General features: G+C 33.3%; 1 protein-coding gene across 3 annotated transcripts; it reads right to left on the bottom strand.

Annotated features, from left to right (window-relative positions):
* Nucleotides 1-1228: 1228 nt before the first annotated feature.
* Nucleotides 1229-20310, bottom strand: LOC111509191 (uncharacterized). 3 transcript variants are annotated; one of them, XM_074181640.1, is made up of 4 exons: nt 20126-20310; nt 13376-13478; nt 1900-2157; nt 1229-1681 (listed from the first exon to the last, which is right to left on the bottom strand). In XM_074181640.1, exons 1-4 carry the CDS (start codon nt 20170-20172, stop codon nt 1247-1249), a joined length of 843 nt encoding a protein of 280 aa, XP_074037741.1. In that variant the 5' UTR covers nt 20173-20310; the 3' UTR covers nt 1229-1246. The 3 variants fall into 3 exon arrangements, with proteins under 3 accessions (XP_074037741.1, XP_074037742.1, XP_023020651.2); XM_074181641.1 differs by lacking the exon at nt 1900-2157 and having other exon boundaries at nt 20126-20302; XM_023164883.2 differs by lacking the exons at nt 13376-13478; nt 20126-20310 and adding an exon at nt 2253-2552.
* Between the last annotated feature and the right edge of the window lie 479 nt (nt 20311-20789).

Here is a 20789-nt window from a genome sequence, read left to right on the forward strand (position 1 = left end):
TCAACATATTTCTATATTTTTTGAAATAAGGGTACTTTACTCTTGAACGAACTTTATATTTTATGGCCTATCCTGTATGGTGTTTGTCATAAAGTCGTTCCAGGTACACTTGGTATAGTTTTGCACCAACTTTTGTCAAGAATAACATTTTCTGAGAAATCGATAATAAAAAAGTTTCTCATTTGTTGCAGACTTAGTGGATCACACTGTATACATATTAGTTATATCAAACTTATAGTTTAATGTATAAGTTTGAAAATATCCTCATATGACGAATCTGTAGTAACGTAACTTACAAAAAAAGTGGTAAAAACATAGAAAGTTTAAATTCTTATTTTTCATGAACTCCAATTTGAATGGTATCGTGATTGATAAATTCAAGATCTGTATAATACTGCAGTTCCATCCCACGTGTTTCGATCACCAAGTGATCATCCTCAAGAGGACGATCGAGGATGATCACTTGGTGATCGAAACACGTGTCGAGGTGTTGACATAACAGTTTAGTGTTGGGATAAAACTCCATCAATATTCATCACCACATCAAAGGTTCCAAACAGTGCATCACGAATCAAGATCTGTTTTCACCTTCACTTGAAAATATTCAGTACATTTGTTTTATTGTAAGAATGATAATATTAAAAAGGATTCAACTTTTGCTCGAGTTCAACTGAAAATATTGAATAATTGATGAAATCATCACGATAGTCATTATTTATGGTAATGTAAATCGGACTGTTACATATTTTTGATTGACAATTACAGAAAATATACGACAAATATTCCAAGAGATGATGACGAATATTGAGGAGGTATTTTAGGCAACTTGAATTGAAAAAATACCATATCAATATCAGTGGAATTTGGGAATTTAAACTAGGACACATTTGTAGTTTTTGATGGAATTGGCCGTTACTCCATAGTTTATTCAAGTTTATGAGATTTCCACTAAATAGTTTACTAAACACACGTGTTCCGATCGAAAAATCTATTTTTCTTCAGTGCGGGCATTTCAGCAAAAGATGCTATTTTGAAACTCCAACTAAATAGAAAGTACGCATTAGATAAAATAAGCCATTCCTATGCGTGTTAATGACGTCAAAAAGCGCTTCAAAAAGAGTATCGCAGTTCTGGTTTTTGATACAAGTGCTTGTTTTGAACCAATTATTTAATATTCAAGCAATTGGAGACTACTTAACATACATTTGGTGTAAGAATGAAACATATATTACTCAGAAGACTATAATCATGATAAACTGAGGCTCTTTTGTGACAGACAAGAAATAGCAGCTCCGGGAGTACATTTATGTTCCTTGTAGTCGAATGCCTGACCACTGGGACAACTCATCTTCACTCTCTCTAAGCCAGGAATAGCTGCATTTTTGTGACAAATGAAAAAATCGGTACAGTTGTCAGGGTTGGGGTACGAGCCTGGTTTGACACAAGTGAACGACTCTGTGGTTGTTTCTTGGCACGTAGTATTTGACGTGGGTGTGGTTGTTTGTGTAGTTTCTTGACAATTATCATGTTGAGCGTTTTTGACTGTGACAACGATGTTTATTTTGTTCTTACGGTTACTAGCTTCATCGTCTTCCAATGCATCTCTTTTGCACAAGTGGTTGTGTACATGAGCACCAAGATTTTGTACCATAACGGATGTGAGGAGAAGTATCACCAAAATCTGAAAAACAGACTTTTTAAATATAATCATGTTTCATACTATCACACAGTATATTTTTTTAAACATAGAATAATAATCAGCGTATAAATATTTTTTCCAGATGTGAAGTCTTTAAGTTTGTGCCTACAATGAGAATTTGAAACTTTTCACTTGCTATGTTAAAGGCAGATTTCCAAATTGGAATGATCCTACTTGTCAATCATACTATCTATGCGTACCTCTGAGAACAGAATCTTTTGTACAAACACGTTATACATGTCCGAAAGGTTCGTTTTTCTGCCCAATACTGAGGGTGTGTAATGTAAACTATGAATGCCCATTTGTACTGGCAAAAGAAGATTCACCCGATCAGTAGATGCTGAAAGATTTGTCTCTGGAAATGGAACAACCAATGAAGCGGGAGTCGGCCACAATGAAGAAGAAATGAATGTTCCGTCAAATTTATTGCAGTTTCGTCCTTTGCCCAAAGTTTGTGCCTACAATGAGAATTTGAAGACTTTCACTTGCTATGTTAGAGGCAGATTTCCAAATTGAAATCATACTACTTGTCGATCATAATATCTATGCGTACCTTTGAGAACAGAATATTTTGTACAAACACGTTATACGTGTCCGATAAGTTCGTTTTTCTGCCTAATACTGAGGGTGTGTAATGTAAACTATGAATGCCCATGTAGTACTGACAAAAGAAGATTCACCCGATCAGTACATGCCGAAAGGTTTGTCTCTGAAAATGGAACAACCAATGAAGCGGGAGTCGACGACAACGAGGAAGAAACTCATATTTCATCAAATTTACTGCAGTTTCATCCTTTGTCGAAGGTTTGTACCTACAATGAGAATTTGAAACCTTTCAAGCAGAAGCAGATTTCCAAATTGGAATGAAACTACTTGTCGATAAAACTATGTGGTTCTATGCGTACCTCTGAAAACAGGATATTTTGTACAAACACGATATAAGTGTTCGAAAAGTTCGTTTTTCTGCCCAATACGGAGAGTTTGTAATGTAAACTATGAATGTCCATGTAGTACAGTCAAAGAAATCGGCTCCGGAAAATGAATCATTGAATACGGTAAATAACGTAATGAAGAGATGTTAGATCTCTTGAGAATTAATTTCCTGTAAAAATCTTTGCAGCACATATTTTGCGAGAATATATATCTGTCATATTGGAAACGATTTAATTTTCCATAAATGATGAATCATATCGCACCAATACGAGAATATAATAGTTGAAGTAATTAGTGATGAGTGTTGATTAGAAAACCCATTCTTTCGAAATTGCTTCAAATACTACAAAATGGTAGAGGTACATACTATCACACAGCATATTTTTTGAAACATTGAATAATAATCGGCGTGTGAAGATTTTTTTCCAGATGTGAAGTTTTTATGAATAGTAAAGAAATAGTAGAGTCGGATACCGAAATTATAAAAAAATATTTAAATTCTTCGAGATGGTTAGAAGATTGATTGAGTGCCTTTGTTCAATAAGAAGAAACTATATGTATCATATACATTTTTTATTGATAGCTGTATTCGAGATTTGACTATAGCATCGTAATTAGGAAAATATTATGAAACGTTCAACTCGATTCAATTCTGAGCCAGTATCGAAAACTTGTTGTTGATCCTGTATAAGCTACCTTCATCAGATGAAAATCAGATTTAGTCCGCTGCGAGGCAGGCACAAATTATGGGTTCTGTTATTTCATCAATATCAAAACAAAAATAACAGGCACTGTCTTACGACAGTCTGGGTGTCTAAATATGATGATTCAAATCACAGTGCTCCTTCAGTAAAGAGGTTATTCCAGCAGAGATGACTTGGTGCTATTTTTTATTGGAAACTTATCTGGAATTCTCACTTGTCAAAGATTTAGCACAGAACGAGACTGTTTCTTTGGACATGTCGAAGGGTTTGTGAAAAATATTGGGGTTCAGGCTCCAAACAAATCTATGGTATATAGGTGAGGATTGTCAGACCAATGATCACGTATGGTCCCAATGACTAGTAGCCGAAAGTTTTACAGTAAACGGCTCAGCAGTGTATATTAGACACATTCCAACTATCTTTGGTGCTAACAGCACCGTACCAACAGCGGTCGAAGAAAACCTTCTGAATCTACCTCCTTTTCATCTTTCTGAGGACAGAAGCTGGATGAAAACATCCGGAATAGTGTACTTCGCCAGTTGCACAAAACAGGTGAAAATCGGAGTATAGTAGAATGTCTTCAACTGTCAACTACAAACTGCCTTACTCATTCCTTTTTTCTAGTAGAGAAGATCAGATCATCCGGGAGAGAAAAATACTGGGAGCAGATAACCGTTATTTCATAGATGTATCAAAAACAGCTTCATATTTTGGTGTAGGTGTATACAGTCGCCGATCCAGGATAAATATATCAACCTGTCTAGGTAACTATACGTCTGAATTTCAAGTGAAACAAATTCTATCTGGTCTGGATTCCTGGCGATAATGGTCTGGAAGGTTATGGAGCTGCTAATATCCTTGCCAGTAAGTGGCATGGCGTTAGGTTAGATCAACAAAAAGAGCTATTAACTTTTTTTGATAATAATATTTATGATTATCGATATTCGGCGACTAAGAGAGAATTTCAAAAAGAGGTAACAAGTCGCCAACGAAGGTAAATATTATTGGGAGAGCAGTGGTCTTGGTTTTTTTTATAGATGGGGTGCCACTTGATTTTGATTGTACTAAAAAGAAATTAAAATATACCTGACTCAGAAATTTATTTAATCCTTGTTTCAGATTAACTCAAAAATATGATAGCCAGAAAGAAGCTTTTTTTATAAAGAAAGTATATCATTCGGTAACATAACAAATGAAATAATACGACGCCGCTGCAGGTGCAGTAGAATCTCTCAAAAGAAACTATGTATAAATTCATATGACTCTCATCAAGGCGACACAAAATGATTTTTGAAACGTTCGATGCATGCACATTCAATTCAAAAGAAAAACAACAAGGTATTTGGTTGGTCTCCAAAAATAAGTTATCTTTGTAACAGAAATCAACTTCGACGTGGAAAAAAAATTGGAAATTCCTCACCATATGAGTCCTTTTTTTGGATGTTACCAGCAACAGGCTATCTCAGGGTCCGAGTAGAATCTGAATGTAGTATATTTTGAAGTGAAGCAACTAAACTTTTCTTTTCCCAAAAATGGTCGATAGCAAAAAAACGGTATTTGGAGATCCAAAAGGATTCCAAACCAGACAAAACGTTCGCGACGGTTGGACAACCCAAGTTCCTTGGAAAATACCAAAGGCTGTACTTGCTCGTAGCTTAATGGAAACCGGCAGATCTACAGAAAATAATCCTAGTTGTAGTATTGGTTCGAGAAATTATATTATTGAAATAACTCACCTACACTGAGGAAAAGGTTTCCACTAAAATAATGCGCAACACAAATATGGTAACTGACGTGATACACTTTACTTTCGTTCCTGAACCGTCACTCAAAATCATCTCAGGTTGACATGCTCCTGACCAGAACCATTACCACAAACTCGTCCCTTGCACCGTGACGTACACGCTGACGAAATTTGCCTACTCAAATGGGTCACTCCTGCTTTGTGTAAAGTATTCATTGAGCATTCCTTCTTTCTGAACTACCGAGTAGATTACTGGTATGGAATTACGGGTCTAACCCCTCTGGACCTGTACGTTGAGGAGGTTGCGTTAATGGCCATAGTACGATTACGCACGGCTGGTGTAGGAATGGGTCAATTGTGGCTGGGCCTATGGCGGGAAGCGCTTACTGCACAACCTCTGCTGCAGTGATGCAATTAAACCAGTGATGCAATTAAACCGAAGTTTGTGTTTGATAAACCCTACAAAATACAAATAAAACAGAACAGAGAGTCAGATGCTACAAATGCAATACGCATATTTACAGACGGCTCAAAAACCAAAGAAAACTCAGGATGTGGAGTGTACTTCAGATCACCAAGTCTAAGAATTAAGTGGGAAATGGGAAAAAATACCAGCGTGGTCCAAACAGCTCTGTTTGCTATCTGGTATCTCAATCGCCACAGAAGAAGAACCAGGAAATTAATTTCTGGCAAAAATATAACAATCTGCACTGACAGCAAACAAGCCCTATTAGCCTTGAACAGACAACCTGTAACCTCAGGGCTAGTACAAGAGTGTCACCAAGATTTATCCAAAGCCTCGGTAGATAATAACATTATCCTGAAGTGGGTTAAAGGGCACGACAGGAGTAATGGTAATCGCATTGCCGACTCTTTAGCCAAGGAAGCGACTGGACTAAGAATTTTAGGACCCAGTGGCACCTACGGCCTGATGACTTCGACAATTGCGGAACTAGCCAAATTTTACACCCATGCTCAATCCTTGGACGACCCTGGGAAGCTGGCGTCGAAGAAATATCTGGCGATGACCAGAAAAAATCTACGCTTAACAGTAAGATTTCTGACTGGCCCCTGTCAACTAAGGAAACACCTCCATAATATGCGGCTAGTAAACACACCTATATGCAGGAAGATGAGACTGTCAGGCATGTCCTATGCGAGTGCACGGAGTTATCATCAATAAGAGAGTGTGTGTTCGTCGAGTCTTGACCTACACCTGCCGATTTAAAGTAGATGTCTCCCAGTGACCTGTCCACCTTCCTGGAAAGGACAGGATGGACGATGACCTAGGAGGATAACTCTTCGGGAGGATGTACAATGGGTCACATGTGGCCTAAGTGCTGTGAGCTTACACTCACCCTCCCTACTCTACAGATAGAGATACTGGTATGGAAAATTATTTCCTTCAATAACACTTCTTTTTTCTTCAGTTTACACCGACAATGCAATTAAATACAGAATTATGAAAAAAATGAAATAGATTTATGTTTACTACATGTATTTTATGATTTCTACAAACAAATGATACATTTCATGGTAAGTGTTTTGGATGGCTGATAAAGTTAAATTTTCACGTTACAGAGTTCAGGGTTTCTGAAAAAATGTACCTGAATTGGACCATTTCAAGGCATTCATACATTTTTGTTTTATTGGCAAACACTCATTAGACAAATCAATGTTATCTGGAATAACATATACAAAAACTCAGACTGCGTGCCATCTCTTTTTGGAAGATGACAAAATATCAGATTACATACCTTTTGCCTGCTCCGCTGCAAAATGAATTAGTGTCAGGGTTTGACTAAGTTTCACCCTTTTCATCTGACCTGGAGAATTACTGACAAAAACAGCTTATAGATAATCTGTGATGAAGAATTGCTAGGATATACCGTTTGCTGATACCAGACAACTTCAATAATATAAAAGAATTTGTACAAAATTGACTCTTAATCATAGAATAAGTAGTGAGTTTTTTATTCGAAATTTTGAATCATTGTTGTTGTTTCTTGTCCATTTTAATCAATAAGAGAAATCGAATAGAATAACAAGATACTTACCTATCACCTTATCCTCCATGCTTTAAAATATGATGGGTGTAGCTACTAACCACAAAAAGGTGAAATTTCGGGTATGAATTCTATATAAAAATTGGACTCTCTCAAAATCATAATTATTGCTGTTTTCGAATTTTTTTAACACGTCAGCCGCAGGATAGTTACTTATACTCCATCACGAAATATGTATTTGGTCACATACATTTACGAAAAACGATAGGTCTGATAGTAGATGGTATACTTCCTACTGATGGGGATTGTACTATGAATCAGAAAGTGTTTTTTTTTTGCATAAAACACCCAGATAATATTTGGAAAAAATCTCGTAAAATAAATAAATAGACCAATTCAATTGTAAGTAGAAATCGATGATTTCTGCTCTTGAGAATTTTTGGTATATTAATTCGGAGTATAAAAGTACATAAGATTCGAAAAACCATCATTATAATGTCTTTTTTCGAGTTTTGTACCATTTGTGAGCTACAATGTAAATCCATCCCGAATAAGTTTTTTAACTGATAGACAAATTGTGAAATCTGATGAAGATATTGAGTAGTATTACATTTTTTTTGAGTATACATATCTGAATCATTCAAAATTTTCAGACGGAAAGTATAACCATGCATGAAAAGAAAAGATAGAAAAATTCGACGGAATCAAGCGAAGGTATCGAAATATGTTATAAAAGGGGTTTGTAATGACTGCAATAGGCATTTTTTCCAGTATCAAAGCAGGGTCAATGGATAAGATCATTCACATGTTGAAGACATTTTGACAGTTCCTCTATCTACCATCGACAAATAATTGTATGAAAGTTCAATCTGCTCCATCCAACCTATTTTTCGTAAATGTTTCAATAAATTTTTGACTCACCTGTAAAACTGGATTCATTATCTCACAATGTTTGAACTTCTTTCATTGTTTCATAGAAAATTCATGTTGATAATGTAAAATGGGTTAAAAACATGACAATAAAAATCAAACTGACAGTTTTATCAAACAGGATGACATGTGATAAATGGCATACTTCATCGTTTTCGTCAATTCATTAATATGCAATGAAAATGTATCTTCACATTATCTTTACTTTCGAGTGAGAGTGCTTTGAAGTGAGTAAGGACACTTTTGCGCATGTCCTAATAGAAGAAGTATTTTATATTCAACGGAAGTCATTTTTTGTGGAGGAAAAAATCAGTTTTTTATCGATTTTTTTTTTGGTATTTGTTACCTTCCGCAATCCGAAATATATAAAAATTATAATAGAGAACTTTATACAAGTGTAGAAGGGCAAACTTTTTAGTTTACCCCGATAAGTTACTGCGTAAAAATCAAAGTATTTTCCACAAAGAAAAATCTTCTATTTATCAGTAACTTGTCGTATTTAACAATTTTGACTATCAAAAAAAATTGTTAAGAAATAATACAATGGTTATCTTTTACGTTTTGGAGGCCAAAATCTGTCCCCGTCTTCAGAAATGGACAAAAAATTCTATATTTCAAAACTCCTTTAACATCTGTCGAAGAAGTGAAGAAATAAACAACCAAAAAAGGATAACTGCGAATATATAAAATTTTTGGTCCATTTCTGAAGACGGAGGCAGATTTTGGCCTCCGAAACGTGAAAGATAAGCATTGTATTGTTTCTTAACAATTTTTTTTCATAGGCAAAATTGTTAAATACGACAAGTTACTGATAAATAGAAGATTTTTCTTTGTGAAAAATACTTTGATTTTTACGCAGTAACTTATCGGGGTAAACTAAAAAGTTTGCCCTTCTGCACTTGTATAAAGTTCTCCATTATAATTTTTCAGATTGTGGAAGGTGACAAATACCCAAAAAAGGTCGATAAAAAAGTATTTTATGTTTTGAATTTCAATCTTGAACAACTTCATGAGTAACTATATATGAATTAAAAATATTGCCAATGATCAATAGGTGCTCCCAACTTCAATTATTATTGAACAGTTGGAATGTTCAAAGAGTTTTCGTTGCAGAAATGATTAATATTTGAAACCAAAATACTCAGGTGAAATTTGGAAACATTGCATCAGATGATAAGACAACATTTAATTTTTCCACCTTTCCACCTTATACTGTTTGGGAGACAATCTGAACACAAATATACTTTTTCTGTGAAGGGAAAAAAGTTTGACATTTTATTTCTTTTCATGAAATTTCTTTTTTCACGGATATATATATATATATATATATATATATATATATATATATATATATATATATATATATATGCATCTTGACTGCATTAACCTTTCTCGATTTGATATATATATATATATATATATATATATATATATATATATACAGTGTGACCCATTTAAAATGGAACCACCCCTGTAGAATGTGCATTTTTCAATCAATCTCAATTTTTTTTTATTGAAATATTAAGTATGAAAAACTGTATCTTGATACTAACTTTCACAATTTTAGTTTCATTTCCAAGGCACTCTATGGTTTTTTTTGTTTGTCAAAAACGGCAAAAGTTTATTAGGCAATTTTTGTTTTCAAATTTGACTACACCACTGGATTCGTAGTCGTTATAAATCAAAACTGTCAAATTTTCATTAAAAAATATTTGTTAACAACGAAGTTACAACAACTTCAATTTTGGAAACAAAGTATTTGTTTGTAATTTTTATTCAGATTATAGACATATTTGAGGTATGACAACACTGTCATCACCAAGTAGAACACCAGTGAATTTGTACAGTGAAAATCCGAAGTCAACAGCTCAATGCGTTCTACAGTTATAACTCCTGAAAATATGGTAATGTGAGAGATTTGTGGTGCAAGCGTTTTGTAATAAAAATCTGACTACGCCACTGGATTTGTGGATAATATTCCCTTAAAATCATTCATTTGAGTGTAGGTTACGAGAAGTGAGAATTAAAATAAAAATTGAATAATTGAATAACAGAAAATTAAAAGTTCATTTTCAAGTTACGCAGTAGTAGACCAAGTTCAGAATCTCATGTCATGGGATCTCCCAATTGCGCTTTTACCAAATCTTGATAGAATCTTGAAGTATTAATGGTCATACTTGTGAGCTTTTTGGAAGTTTCCCAATAATGAATAATAGTACTTTTGTAACAGCGCACCTGGAAAATCACATTTTATGAGATTCTAAACTTACTCTACCTTCTTCTATAGCTGATGAAAACAAAATGTATACAAACAAGTTTCAAAGTATTTATTCAACAATTAATTGCCATTAAGAAAAAACTGATACTAAAATAAACATTGATTTAAAACTAAACATTCAAATTTTTGTGGCTTCTACCAAACCTCCATTAAGTTCAATACATTTATCGTATCTCTTCCGAATATTGTTTACACTATTTCTTATTTGTTGAACTGTAATTTCGGCACAAGATTGTCGTATCCTTTGCATGAGTTCAGCTCGATTCGTTGGTCTTGTTCTGTATACTTTTTGTGTCAGAATACCCCACAGAAAAAAGTCTAATATTGTTAGATCAGGCGATCTAGGTGGCCATTCAATTAAGTCACTACCTCGTCCTATCCAATGATTTGGAAACTGGTTATTTAGCCACTCTTTAACAATCCTCGAATTGTGTACGGAACAGCCGTCGAGCTGAAAATATAAATTTACTTGTTCCGCAAGAGGCATTTCATCTATTTCGTCCGATAATTGGTTATTTAGAAATTCCAAAAAAATTTGCCCGTTTATGTTTCCATCAAAAAAATATGGACCTATTATTCTATTTTGTACTATACCACACCAAACGTTAACTTTTTCGGAATATTGACTTTTACAATTTATGATCCAGTGCGGATTTTCCGTAGCCCAATACCGAGCATTTTGCGATGAAACTACCCCATTGGTGCTGAAAGAAGCTTCATCACTAAACATTATGCAGTTTAAAAAATTTCTTGTATTCAGGTACTCGCCTTGTGCCCACAAACAAAATTCCATACGTTTCACTTCATCACCTGCCTTTAAAGAGTGAAGAAATTTAGGTTTAAATGCTCCCATTTTGTTTTGTTTAAGACATCGTCGAATAGTCTCTCTCGGTAAGTTTAAATCCAAACTGGCGACTCGTAAACTTCTGTTTGGGTGGTTTCTAAAATAATCTAAAACAGCACCTTCGTTTAAATTTCTTCTTCGGTGATTATTTTTTAAAATATGTTTGCTGACTGCACCGGTTTCTTTAAATGTTTTGTTAATTTTACTGACGGTGCTTCTGTCAATGGGAAGTCGATTTGGATGTCTGTGATTAAATATCCTAGCTGCTTCTCTTTCACTATGATAATTGTCCCCAGAAATTCTCACAATATCAATTCTTTCTTCTAATGATAATTGCAAAGCCATTATTAAATGCACGTAACTAACAACTATTATTTTATTTATGATTAACTGTCAAAATCACAGCCTACTGTTGATTTATTATAAAACCTTTGCATAATGAGTTCAGCTTCCTCAAATTATTGATATCTCCTCTATAAGATTGTTTTAGCTGAGTTATGAAGAATTTACAGGGAACAATTTTTGTCCTGCTCTCTGTTTTATTATTGAATAAATGATTTCCATGCTTTAAATCAATTTGATTTTAGCGGCTATGCGGATGAATGTACTAAGTACTGCATAACTTGAAAATGAATTTTTAATTTTCTGTTATTCTAGAATACACTTCTCGTAACCTACACTCAAATGAATGATTTTAAGGGAATATTATCCACAAATCCAGTGGCGTAGTCAGATTTTTATTACAAAACGCTTGCACCACAAATCTCTCACATTACCATATTTTCAGGAGTTATAACTGTAGAACGCATTGAGCTGTTGACTTCGGATTTTCACTGTAAAAATTCACTGGTGTTCTACTTGGTGATGACAGTGTTGTCAGATCTCAAATATGTCTATAATCTGAATAAAAATTACAAACAAATACTTTGTTTCCAAAATTGAAGTTGTTGTAACTTCGTTGTTAACAAATATTTTTTAATGAAAATTTGACAGTTTTGATTTATAACGACTACGAATCCAGTGGTGTAGTCAAATTTGAAAACAAAAATTGCCTAATAAACTTTTGCCGTTTTTGACAAACAAAAAAAACCATAGAGTGCCTTGGAAATGAAACTAAAATTGTGAAAGTTAGTGTCAAGATACAGTTTTTCATGCTTAATATTTCAATAAAAAAAAATTGAGATTGATTGAAAAATGCACATTCTACAGGGGTGGTTCCATTTTAAATGGGTCACACTGTATATATATATATATATATATATATATATATATATATATATATATATATATATATATATATATATATATATATATATATAAATAGAGGTAGAAATTTAATTCTGCAATATCAAATCGTCGTTTTTCCCACCACAGAAAAAAATTGTGTATCATACATGGGAAAAATATTAAATTTTAGCTCTCGGTTTTTCTTCTTCCTCCGCTTCGCTCAAGCTAAAATCTAGTACTTCTTTCCCTTGTATAATAAATAACTATTTTTTGCCTATTTCAACTTTTAGATTGTTACATACCAATTATTTGAATTTCTATTTTATATTTTTATAGATATGGGATTCCTCTGAGCAGTCTGTAATAGTACTCCATATAAATTTTTATCGGAATGCCGACATCTATTCACCTATTGTTTATTTTGATTATTTTTATTCATGTGACGGTTAGGTAAACAAATACACGTCAACTGGTAATCTCCTTCTTTTGTTCAAAATCATAAAAATCATAGGATCATAAAAATCATAGAATCATGGAGTCACAAATTTGCATGAGATAATAAAAAGTATGAGTCTCTCAGTGCACTTTTTACTGCAAGGCTACTAGCTGTTTGGTCCACCATAGGTCTCATCAGTGGTGCTGGGCTGAACCACGCATATCTTGCTAGACTCAACTGCCCTGAGAGAATGCGTCTGATTGAGTATAGGCGATGACTTCTCCTCTTAGGAAGACACTATCTATGGGATCCACATAGAATATCAATCACCGAATGAGATAAGTCCTTTCATTTTTCTGCAGCTTCCGATACAAGACAACTAGTTGTCTGAAGATTCGAAGGACATGCCTGAGTATTAGTGAGCTAGGACATCATCATCTATGGGATCGAAGATAAATACCTAACGCAATATATATCACTTCCAGGCTAATTAACTGAAATATACATGATCTTTAAAATATCAAATCAAAAACTAATTATGATTTATAAATAAAAATAACTATAAGAATTATACATTTTGGACAGTCTTGTAGCTGTCTTTGGGAGTTGCAATAGCTGCATCTTCTTGTAGTCCAGGAATATCTGCTTGACTTCCTTTGGTCGAATCAGTCTTGAAACTGAAATGAAATGAAATTCAATTAGAGTCAAAATTTTACTTATAGATTTCGATAGCACACCTGGATAAATTATTCAAGTCAATCTAATAAATACACTTTCCAACAGAACAAAATACCGTTTCTTGCGTGTCGCCAATCAAGTTAGCACCATCAGGAGAAATGATGCAAATTTAACGTAAATTGAAATAGAAATAAATGTAATGTATCAATATATCAATCGAGAGTCTTTGGAGCTCTTACGGTTATTTTGTTATAGTCCATTCGATATTGTCTGAGAGTGAAATATTTGAACACTAACATACCAGTACATCAAAGAAATAAACATAGTCGTCTCTAGCAGCTGGCACTGCAATTCATACACAATGTCACTGAATTTTTTCTACCAGCTATGTCCTTGAGGACGTCGCTAACAAGTCATTAAAAAGATGACTTGCGACAAAGAACTTCAAAAAAGTCGGTTGACGCTGTTTATTATATTGCGTTAAAAGTTGTATTGATAGGCGTCGGACGGGGTTCCAATGATATATTCTGTATGATGCGAAGATAATGGAAATATCGTGGATATTTGTTTTTTTGAGAAGAACAATTTATATTTGAAATAGTTTTTCATTTAAAATTGTTACCTTTCGCAGATCTATGAAAAAATCGAAATATTGAGTTTAAGAATTAATACAAATGAAGAAAAGACAAAAAATTACTGCATTAAAAAAATAATTTTTTGTCAGTAACTTGAATTTATGGAATTTTGTATATGAAAATAAATATGTATTATTTTTTGATGTTTTAAAGACTAGCCTTCCTCTTCATCCCACCTATTTAAAATAAAATTTATAATTTGTAGTTATAATTCGTTTCTCGCTGTGAATCAATTTGATATTATTATTATATATAATTATTATATAATTCAACCCAATAGGCTGAAACAGCTGTCTACCGGTGGCTCTTAGATGGAAATCAATATGGGAATGATCAGAATGGTACTTATTCATTTACCTTTTGATTTTCATGGAATTATTTTCCAGTAGCTTGACTGCATTAACGTTTCTCGATTTCATATCATTTCTAGAAACATATGGATTCGTTTTTCGATGACATTCCAGGTCAGCTTTCCAAATTTCTGCCACCGCAGTTGTCGGTTGATTGGTCAAACCACCAAAACTGACATAAAAACTTGGCAAGTTGACTTGGGTGTCACACCAATAGGTGGTTCCACTTATGTCTCTATTGCGTTTACGCAGTTATTTCTTGGTTTTTCACATTTTGTCTTCAATCGAGGACCGCCTGCCCGGTACTGACGATGCCCAATAGGCTGAAACATCTGTCTACCGGTGGCTCTTAGATTTAAATCAATATGGGAATGATCAGAATGATACTTATTTATTTAAATTCAAATTCACAATCCAAGGGTATATCACATTTGATATTTTTATAGCGTTTCATTTATAATAACTACCATCCTCAGTGACAACAATTTTAAATTAAGGTCATGTCGAAACTCCTTTTGTAAATTGTTTCGATTTCTTCAAAATATAATACAGACAATCTAATAAATCCGACAGGTAGGTACCCTAACACGATGAAAATTCGTACTTTTTCGTTTTGTAAATTTTTGTATTACCGTAATTCTTCTTTCAAGGCTTATTTCTCCCTAATCAATTATAATTCGCAATGTTTTTATAGTTTTCAATCCTGGAAGTAACAAAAATATCAGTTTTTGGTCAGAATTCGATTGTTGTATAAAATGATATGATCGAAAAGCATCTCAACTCATTTACCTTCTGAAACGCGTAGGCTTTCCTTGGTTTCTATGGCAGGAAAAATTAATGCGTTTTGATATCTGTTGACAACTGTCAGACGTTTATGAACATATCAAAGATGTATGCTGATATGCTATTTAGTTATGCAAAATCAAATATAAATTCTCTTTTGGCAAGGAATATGTATGTTGAGCTATACCCGAATCGTCGTATTCCGAACATCCAAATGTTTAGAAAGAAATTTGAAGGACTATGGTGCATTCGACAGAAAGAAATCAAGGAAATGTGATTTACTGGAAATGTGAGGAATCAAATAAATGTTATGGGTACGCAAATATTATCACATAAAAATTTACACAATGAAAACATTTTTTTTATTTAGGATTGGTCAGTTACAAAAATTATGCCCATCAAGATTGTTGTTTACGAGAAGATGCTCAAGAAATGGAAATTTCTGTAAAATCCACACTATTTCGTAACAGCACAAATATTATTGCTACAGAATACGCAAAGTTCATCATCTCAATGAAAGAGATTATGGAAGGAGAGTACGATTCGCGAAGTGGTTAAGACGTAGAAATAGGGAAGTTGGATATATTCGTAAAAAATAATATGGACGAACGAATCAAAATTCATCAACAATGGTTGGTTTTACAGAAATATCCATTATAGGAAGAATAATACCAATGATCATTAACATAGAGAAACCAATTTCCAAGGAAGGTTCGGAATAAATGTTTGGTTGGGAATTGTGGGAACAAACATCCTTGGCCCTTTCTTTTACAATGATCATTTGAATAGTGAAATGTATCTTCATTATCTATTCAATGAATTTGATGGATACTTAGATGAATTGCCACTGAATATCCGCCATGAAATACAATATTTTCAACAGGACGGCGCTCATTCCCATAATGCAGCAATAGTGAAGGAACATTTGAATGCTATATTCCCAAGAAAATGGATTGAAAACAATGGACCAATTAACTGGCCAGGTCAAACTTCATGATAAAATAAATTGTTGTTGTGTTTGATTTTTGTTACTGATGATGGGGATTATTTTAAATGAAACGCTATTGAAATATCAAATGTAATATACCCTTGGATTGTAAATTTATCGCTTTATCAATATATGTAGGAAAGTCAGGTCCGTATTTGAAAAAAAGTTGATAGTGGCCATGTTGACACGAAATGACACTTATTACACCGTCATAGTACACTTCGAAAACAATGACATTTTTTTTCCATTTTTTGATATTCTCCGAAATAACAATTCTATCCGAAAAAACGAAAAACAACCTTTTTTGGTTTTCCCCGTATAATTCAAGAAGGGCGAGAGTCCCGGTAAATTTTCTTCGACCATTGTATTTTTCCCAATAGAGTTACCTTTTTTTTCCATTTAATCGTATTCGTAAATGTTACGGTTTAGAATATAGCAATATTACCACATGACAAAAGAAACGGTCTGTATATAACCATTAGTTTGAAAATTAGAAATTCGTTATAAGTTTTATTCGTTATAAGTTTTAAAAATAGAACAAGAACAAGAAAAGAACAAAATGTAATGAATTGTTTTGTAATAGGTCGAAAGGATTGGGCAGCGGCGATGAAAGCTCCCCGGCTTGTCAAAGGTGACATCGTCCCGACGTAACATTGATAACATCGTATATTTGAACCAACTGTCAAAAATCAATAATAAATTATACATATATGAATTTATTCCTCTTGAATCACTCCTCTTATTCGCGAGAAGCGTATGAAAATCCATTTGGTAGTTTATGAGTTTATTATTTTCGGTCAGATACAGTGCGGCCGTGAATAGTCCCCCCCCCCGTTTTAATTATTATGGCGCGAACCATTTCCCAAAATTTTAAATGATAAAAATGATATAAATGAATAGGTAAGTATTTTTTGATCATTCCCTATTGGGTCTACCCAATTTAAGAGCCACCGGTAGACCCAATAGGCTGAAACAGCTGTCTACCGGTGACTCTGTGTATATATATATATATATATATATATATATATATATATATATATATATATATATATATATATATATATATATATAGGGCTATTCCCCTATATAGAGGGCTGTACATGGAGATCTCGTAAACGATAAAAGATGTCGGTTGAATTGTGGCAAAGTTGCGTATTTTAGAGACCTTTTTTCAATGATGTCAAAAAATCGAATATAGCTCTTTTGGTTCTGGAGATATACAGAAAAAACCAAAAAATCCCAAATTTTTTTTTGCCAATATCTTCTTTATTCGCATATTAAATCTGTCCACATTTTGCTATCGTCACTTGATGTGGGCTATCAGAATATGTCCATGAATCTTTTATATAGGGTGTCATCTGACTTGAGCCACCCCCATCTTTGAATTATTAAATACGGACCTGTATTTTTTGTTGTAGTTTTTGGATCGTAGACGTTCACTTCCTACTGAGAAATTGAATTTCATTTTATATTTGAGGATGTTTCGGAAACATTTGATTATAATGGGGTCAATTATTCCCTTTCAAATTACGGTCCTGAAAATTGTTTGACTGAGTTAAATAAAAACACATTGGCAACTTTTACGTCTCCCTATATACCATAGAGTTCTTAGAGAGTTTTTTTTTCATTTTCAGGTACCTATTCATATCTTTTTAATATTTCCATTGCTCTGAGCGTTTTCTACAATGAACTTAGAATAAGAAAACCTTTTATGTTTATCTGAAACATATATACAACAAAAATATAGTAAATGTGTTTTGATAGGCTAAAAAAGAAATGATAGCAATAATAACATCCAAAACCAACACTATAATTGTAATGAAAATCAAAATGAAGTAATTTATATACAAAAAAAAATTAATGGCCCAATAAATATTCGAATTGGAGTCCTTCCATTTCGAGACAAATACTGGGCCAATATAATGGCCTGCAAGATCAACAGATCTTACTATTTTGGACTATTTTCTATGAAAAATAGGATTTACGCTCGCAGAGAAATAGAAAATGTGGAAGACTCGAGATTGAGGATTTTGAATGATTTCGCAACAATGCAGCATATAAATAGTGCGTTAAAGGCAATAAATAATTTGAAAAACCGAGTTTAAAAATGTCTTAAAATGGAAGGACCCCATTTCCAACATTTATTGCGCCATTAATTTTTTTGTGTATATAAATTACTTCATTTCAATTTTCATTACAATTATAGTGTTCGTTTCGGATGTTATTATTGCTATCATTTCTCTTTCTGCTAATTGAAACACATATAATATATTTTTGATGTAGATATGTTTCAGATAATCATGAAAGGTTTTCCTATTCGAAGTTCATTGTATAAAACGCTCAGAGCAATAAAAAAATATGAATAGGTACCTAAAAATTAAAAAAAAACTCTCGAAGAACTCTACGGCACATAGGGAGACGTGAAAGTTGCTATTGTCTTCTTATTCAACTCAGTCAACCAATTTCCAGGTCCGTAATTGAAAAGGGAATAATTCACACAATTCTAATCCAATATTACCCAAACACCCCGAAATATAAAATTTAATTTAATTTCTCAGTATTCAGTGAACGTGAACGGCCTGTATGTACAAGCCGAACACGAAGATAACACAAAAAATAAACAACTATGAAAAAGAAGAAGACAAAGACCAATACAGTATACAATGCTCTTGGCCAAACCAAGAAAAAACTGATCCAAAGGTACAATGAGCACAAAAAGGCATACATAAATCCAACAGTATATAAATCAAACCTTGCAACACAAGCCATACAAAACAAACATAATTTCCCCCCACCAGAGAACATAAAACTAATAAAACAAATCAACAAGGGAAACCGCATGGACATTTGGGAAAACTTGAACATCCATAAATTCAACAGTCATAAATCACTTATCGAGGAACAAGTACAAGTCAAAACACAACAAGATCTCACATTCAATATATTAAACAAAACCATACACATTCCTAGAGAAGATCTAACACGAAGAAGAGTACCTGATGCAGAACAAATACAGGCAAATTTACCTAAAGTACCTGAAATACCAGAGTTAAGACGCTCTGACCGTATAAAGAGACAGACAACAGGATGACTAGTTCAGTTTGAGGAGTGCCAGAGTGCCATTGTATATATATAATTTAGAAAGGTTAATGCAGCCAAGCTGCTGGAAAATAATCCCATGAAAATCAAAAAATTAATAGATAAGTACTCTTTGATCATTCCCATATTGATTTCAATGTGAGAGCCACCGGTATACAGCTGTTTCAGCCTATTGGGCATCGTCAGTACCAGGCAGGCGGTCCTCGATTGAAGACAAAATGAGAAAAAACCATGAAAGTACTTGATAAAAATAACCGCGTAAATGCAAGCGAAACATAAGTGGAACCACCTATTGGTGTGACACCCAAGTCACCTTGCCAAGTTTTTATGTCAGTGTTGGTGGTTTGACCAATCAACCGACAACTGCGGTGGCAGAAATTTGGGAAGCTAACCTGAAATGTCATCGGAAAACGAATCCACATGTTTCTAGAAATGATATGAAATCGAGAAAGGTTAATGCAGTCAAGCTGCTGGAAAATAATTCCATGAAAATCAAAACATAAATAGATATATATATATATATATATATATATATATATATATATATATATATATATATATATAGAGGTAGAAATTTAATTCTGCAATATCAAATCGTCGTTTTTCCCACCACAGAAAAAAATTGTGTATCATACACGGGAAAATATTAAATTTTAGCTCTCGGTTATATATATATATATATATATATATATATATATATATATATATATATATATATATATATATATATATATAAAGTATTAAATATCAACTGCTCATCTATAACAATAAAATTAATCATAGTTTCTCACCAATAAGAAGCTCTGACTGATCCTTTGAAAATTTTGCAGCCACACATGACTTCAATAGTTCAACCCCTTTGACAGTATGGATGAAATAAATAATCCATTTCTCATCACTTCAGAGTACTCATGTCGAGAAAGAACATTACTGGGAAAGATAAAATTCATGTATCGTTTTGAGTAGATTGAACAAACGTTTGTAATATTTATTTTGTAAGATTTATGGCTTCATATCTGCAACAGGATGATTACATACATATGACTAATTGTTTAACTCACATTTTCGACTACAATGCGTAAATATCGCGACTCTTGACTGATACGGGGTGAACCGCGAATAACGAGACAGTTCCAGGAAGCTAGAAGAAACACATTTTTAATGATTTTTCAAAACGCGAATATGCAGAACACTTGTGGCAATGTTTTGAAATGATTCCCAAATATAAGTCCGGAATGAAGATAATGAACTGATAGTTTCGGGATATAATAATAATAATAATAATAAGACGTTTATTAATCCGAATTCACAATTACATGACCAGTATAATAATACATATATTTTGTGATATACAGATTAATTGGCCTATTGTCAGCTTTCTGATACGAGTTCAGGTGCTGTTGAGGCCCAGAGGGAGAATGTATATACTGAGACTAAGATTGAGATTATTATATT

The sequence above is a fragment of the Leptinotarsa decemlineata genome, unplaced genomic scaffold, assembly GCF_025532065.1.
Source record: "Leptinotarsa decemlineata unplaced genomic scaffold, Ldec_3_MD MMD2_tig00026314_RagTag_RagTag, whole genome shotgun sequence".
Classification (NCBI taxonomy): Eukaryota; Metazoa; Arthropoda; class Insecta; order Coleoptera; family Chrysomelidae; genus Leptinotarsa; species Leptinotarsa decemlineata.

Coding starts and splice junctions, on each gene's coding strand:
- LOC111509191 (XM_074181640.1), bottom strand. CDS start 20,172: ATGTGTGGCTGCAAAATTTTCAAAGGATCAGTCAGAGCTTCTTATTG. Junction 2,158..13,375: donor GCTACAAGACTGTCCAAAAT/GTATAATTCTTA, acceptor TTCTCATTGTAG/GCACAAACTTTGGGCAAAGG. Junction 1,682..1,899: donor AAAAGATTCTGTTCTCAGAG/GTACGCATAGAT, acceptor TCTGTTTTTCAG/ATTTTGGTGATACTTCTCCT.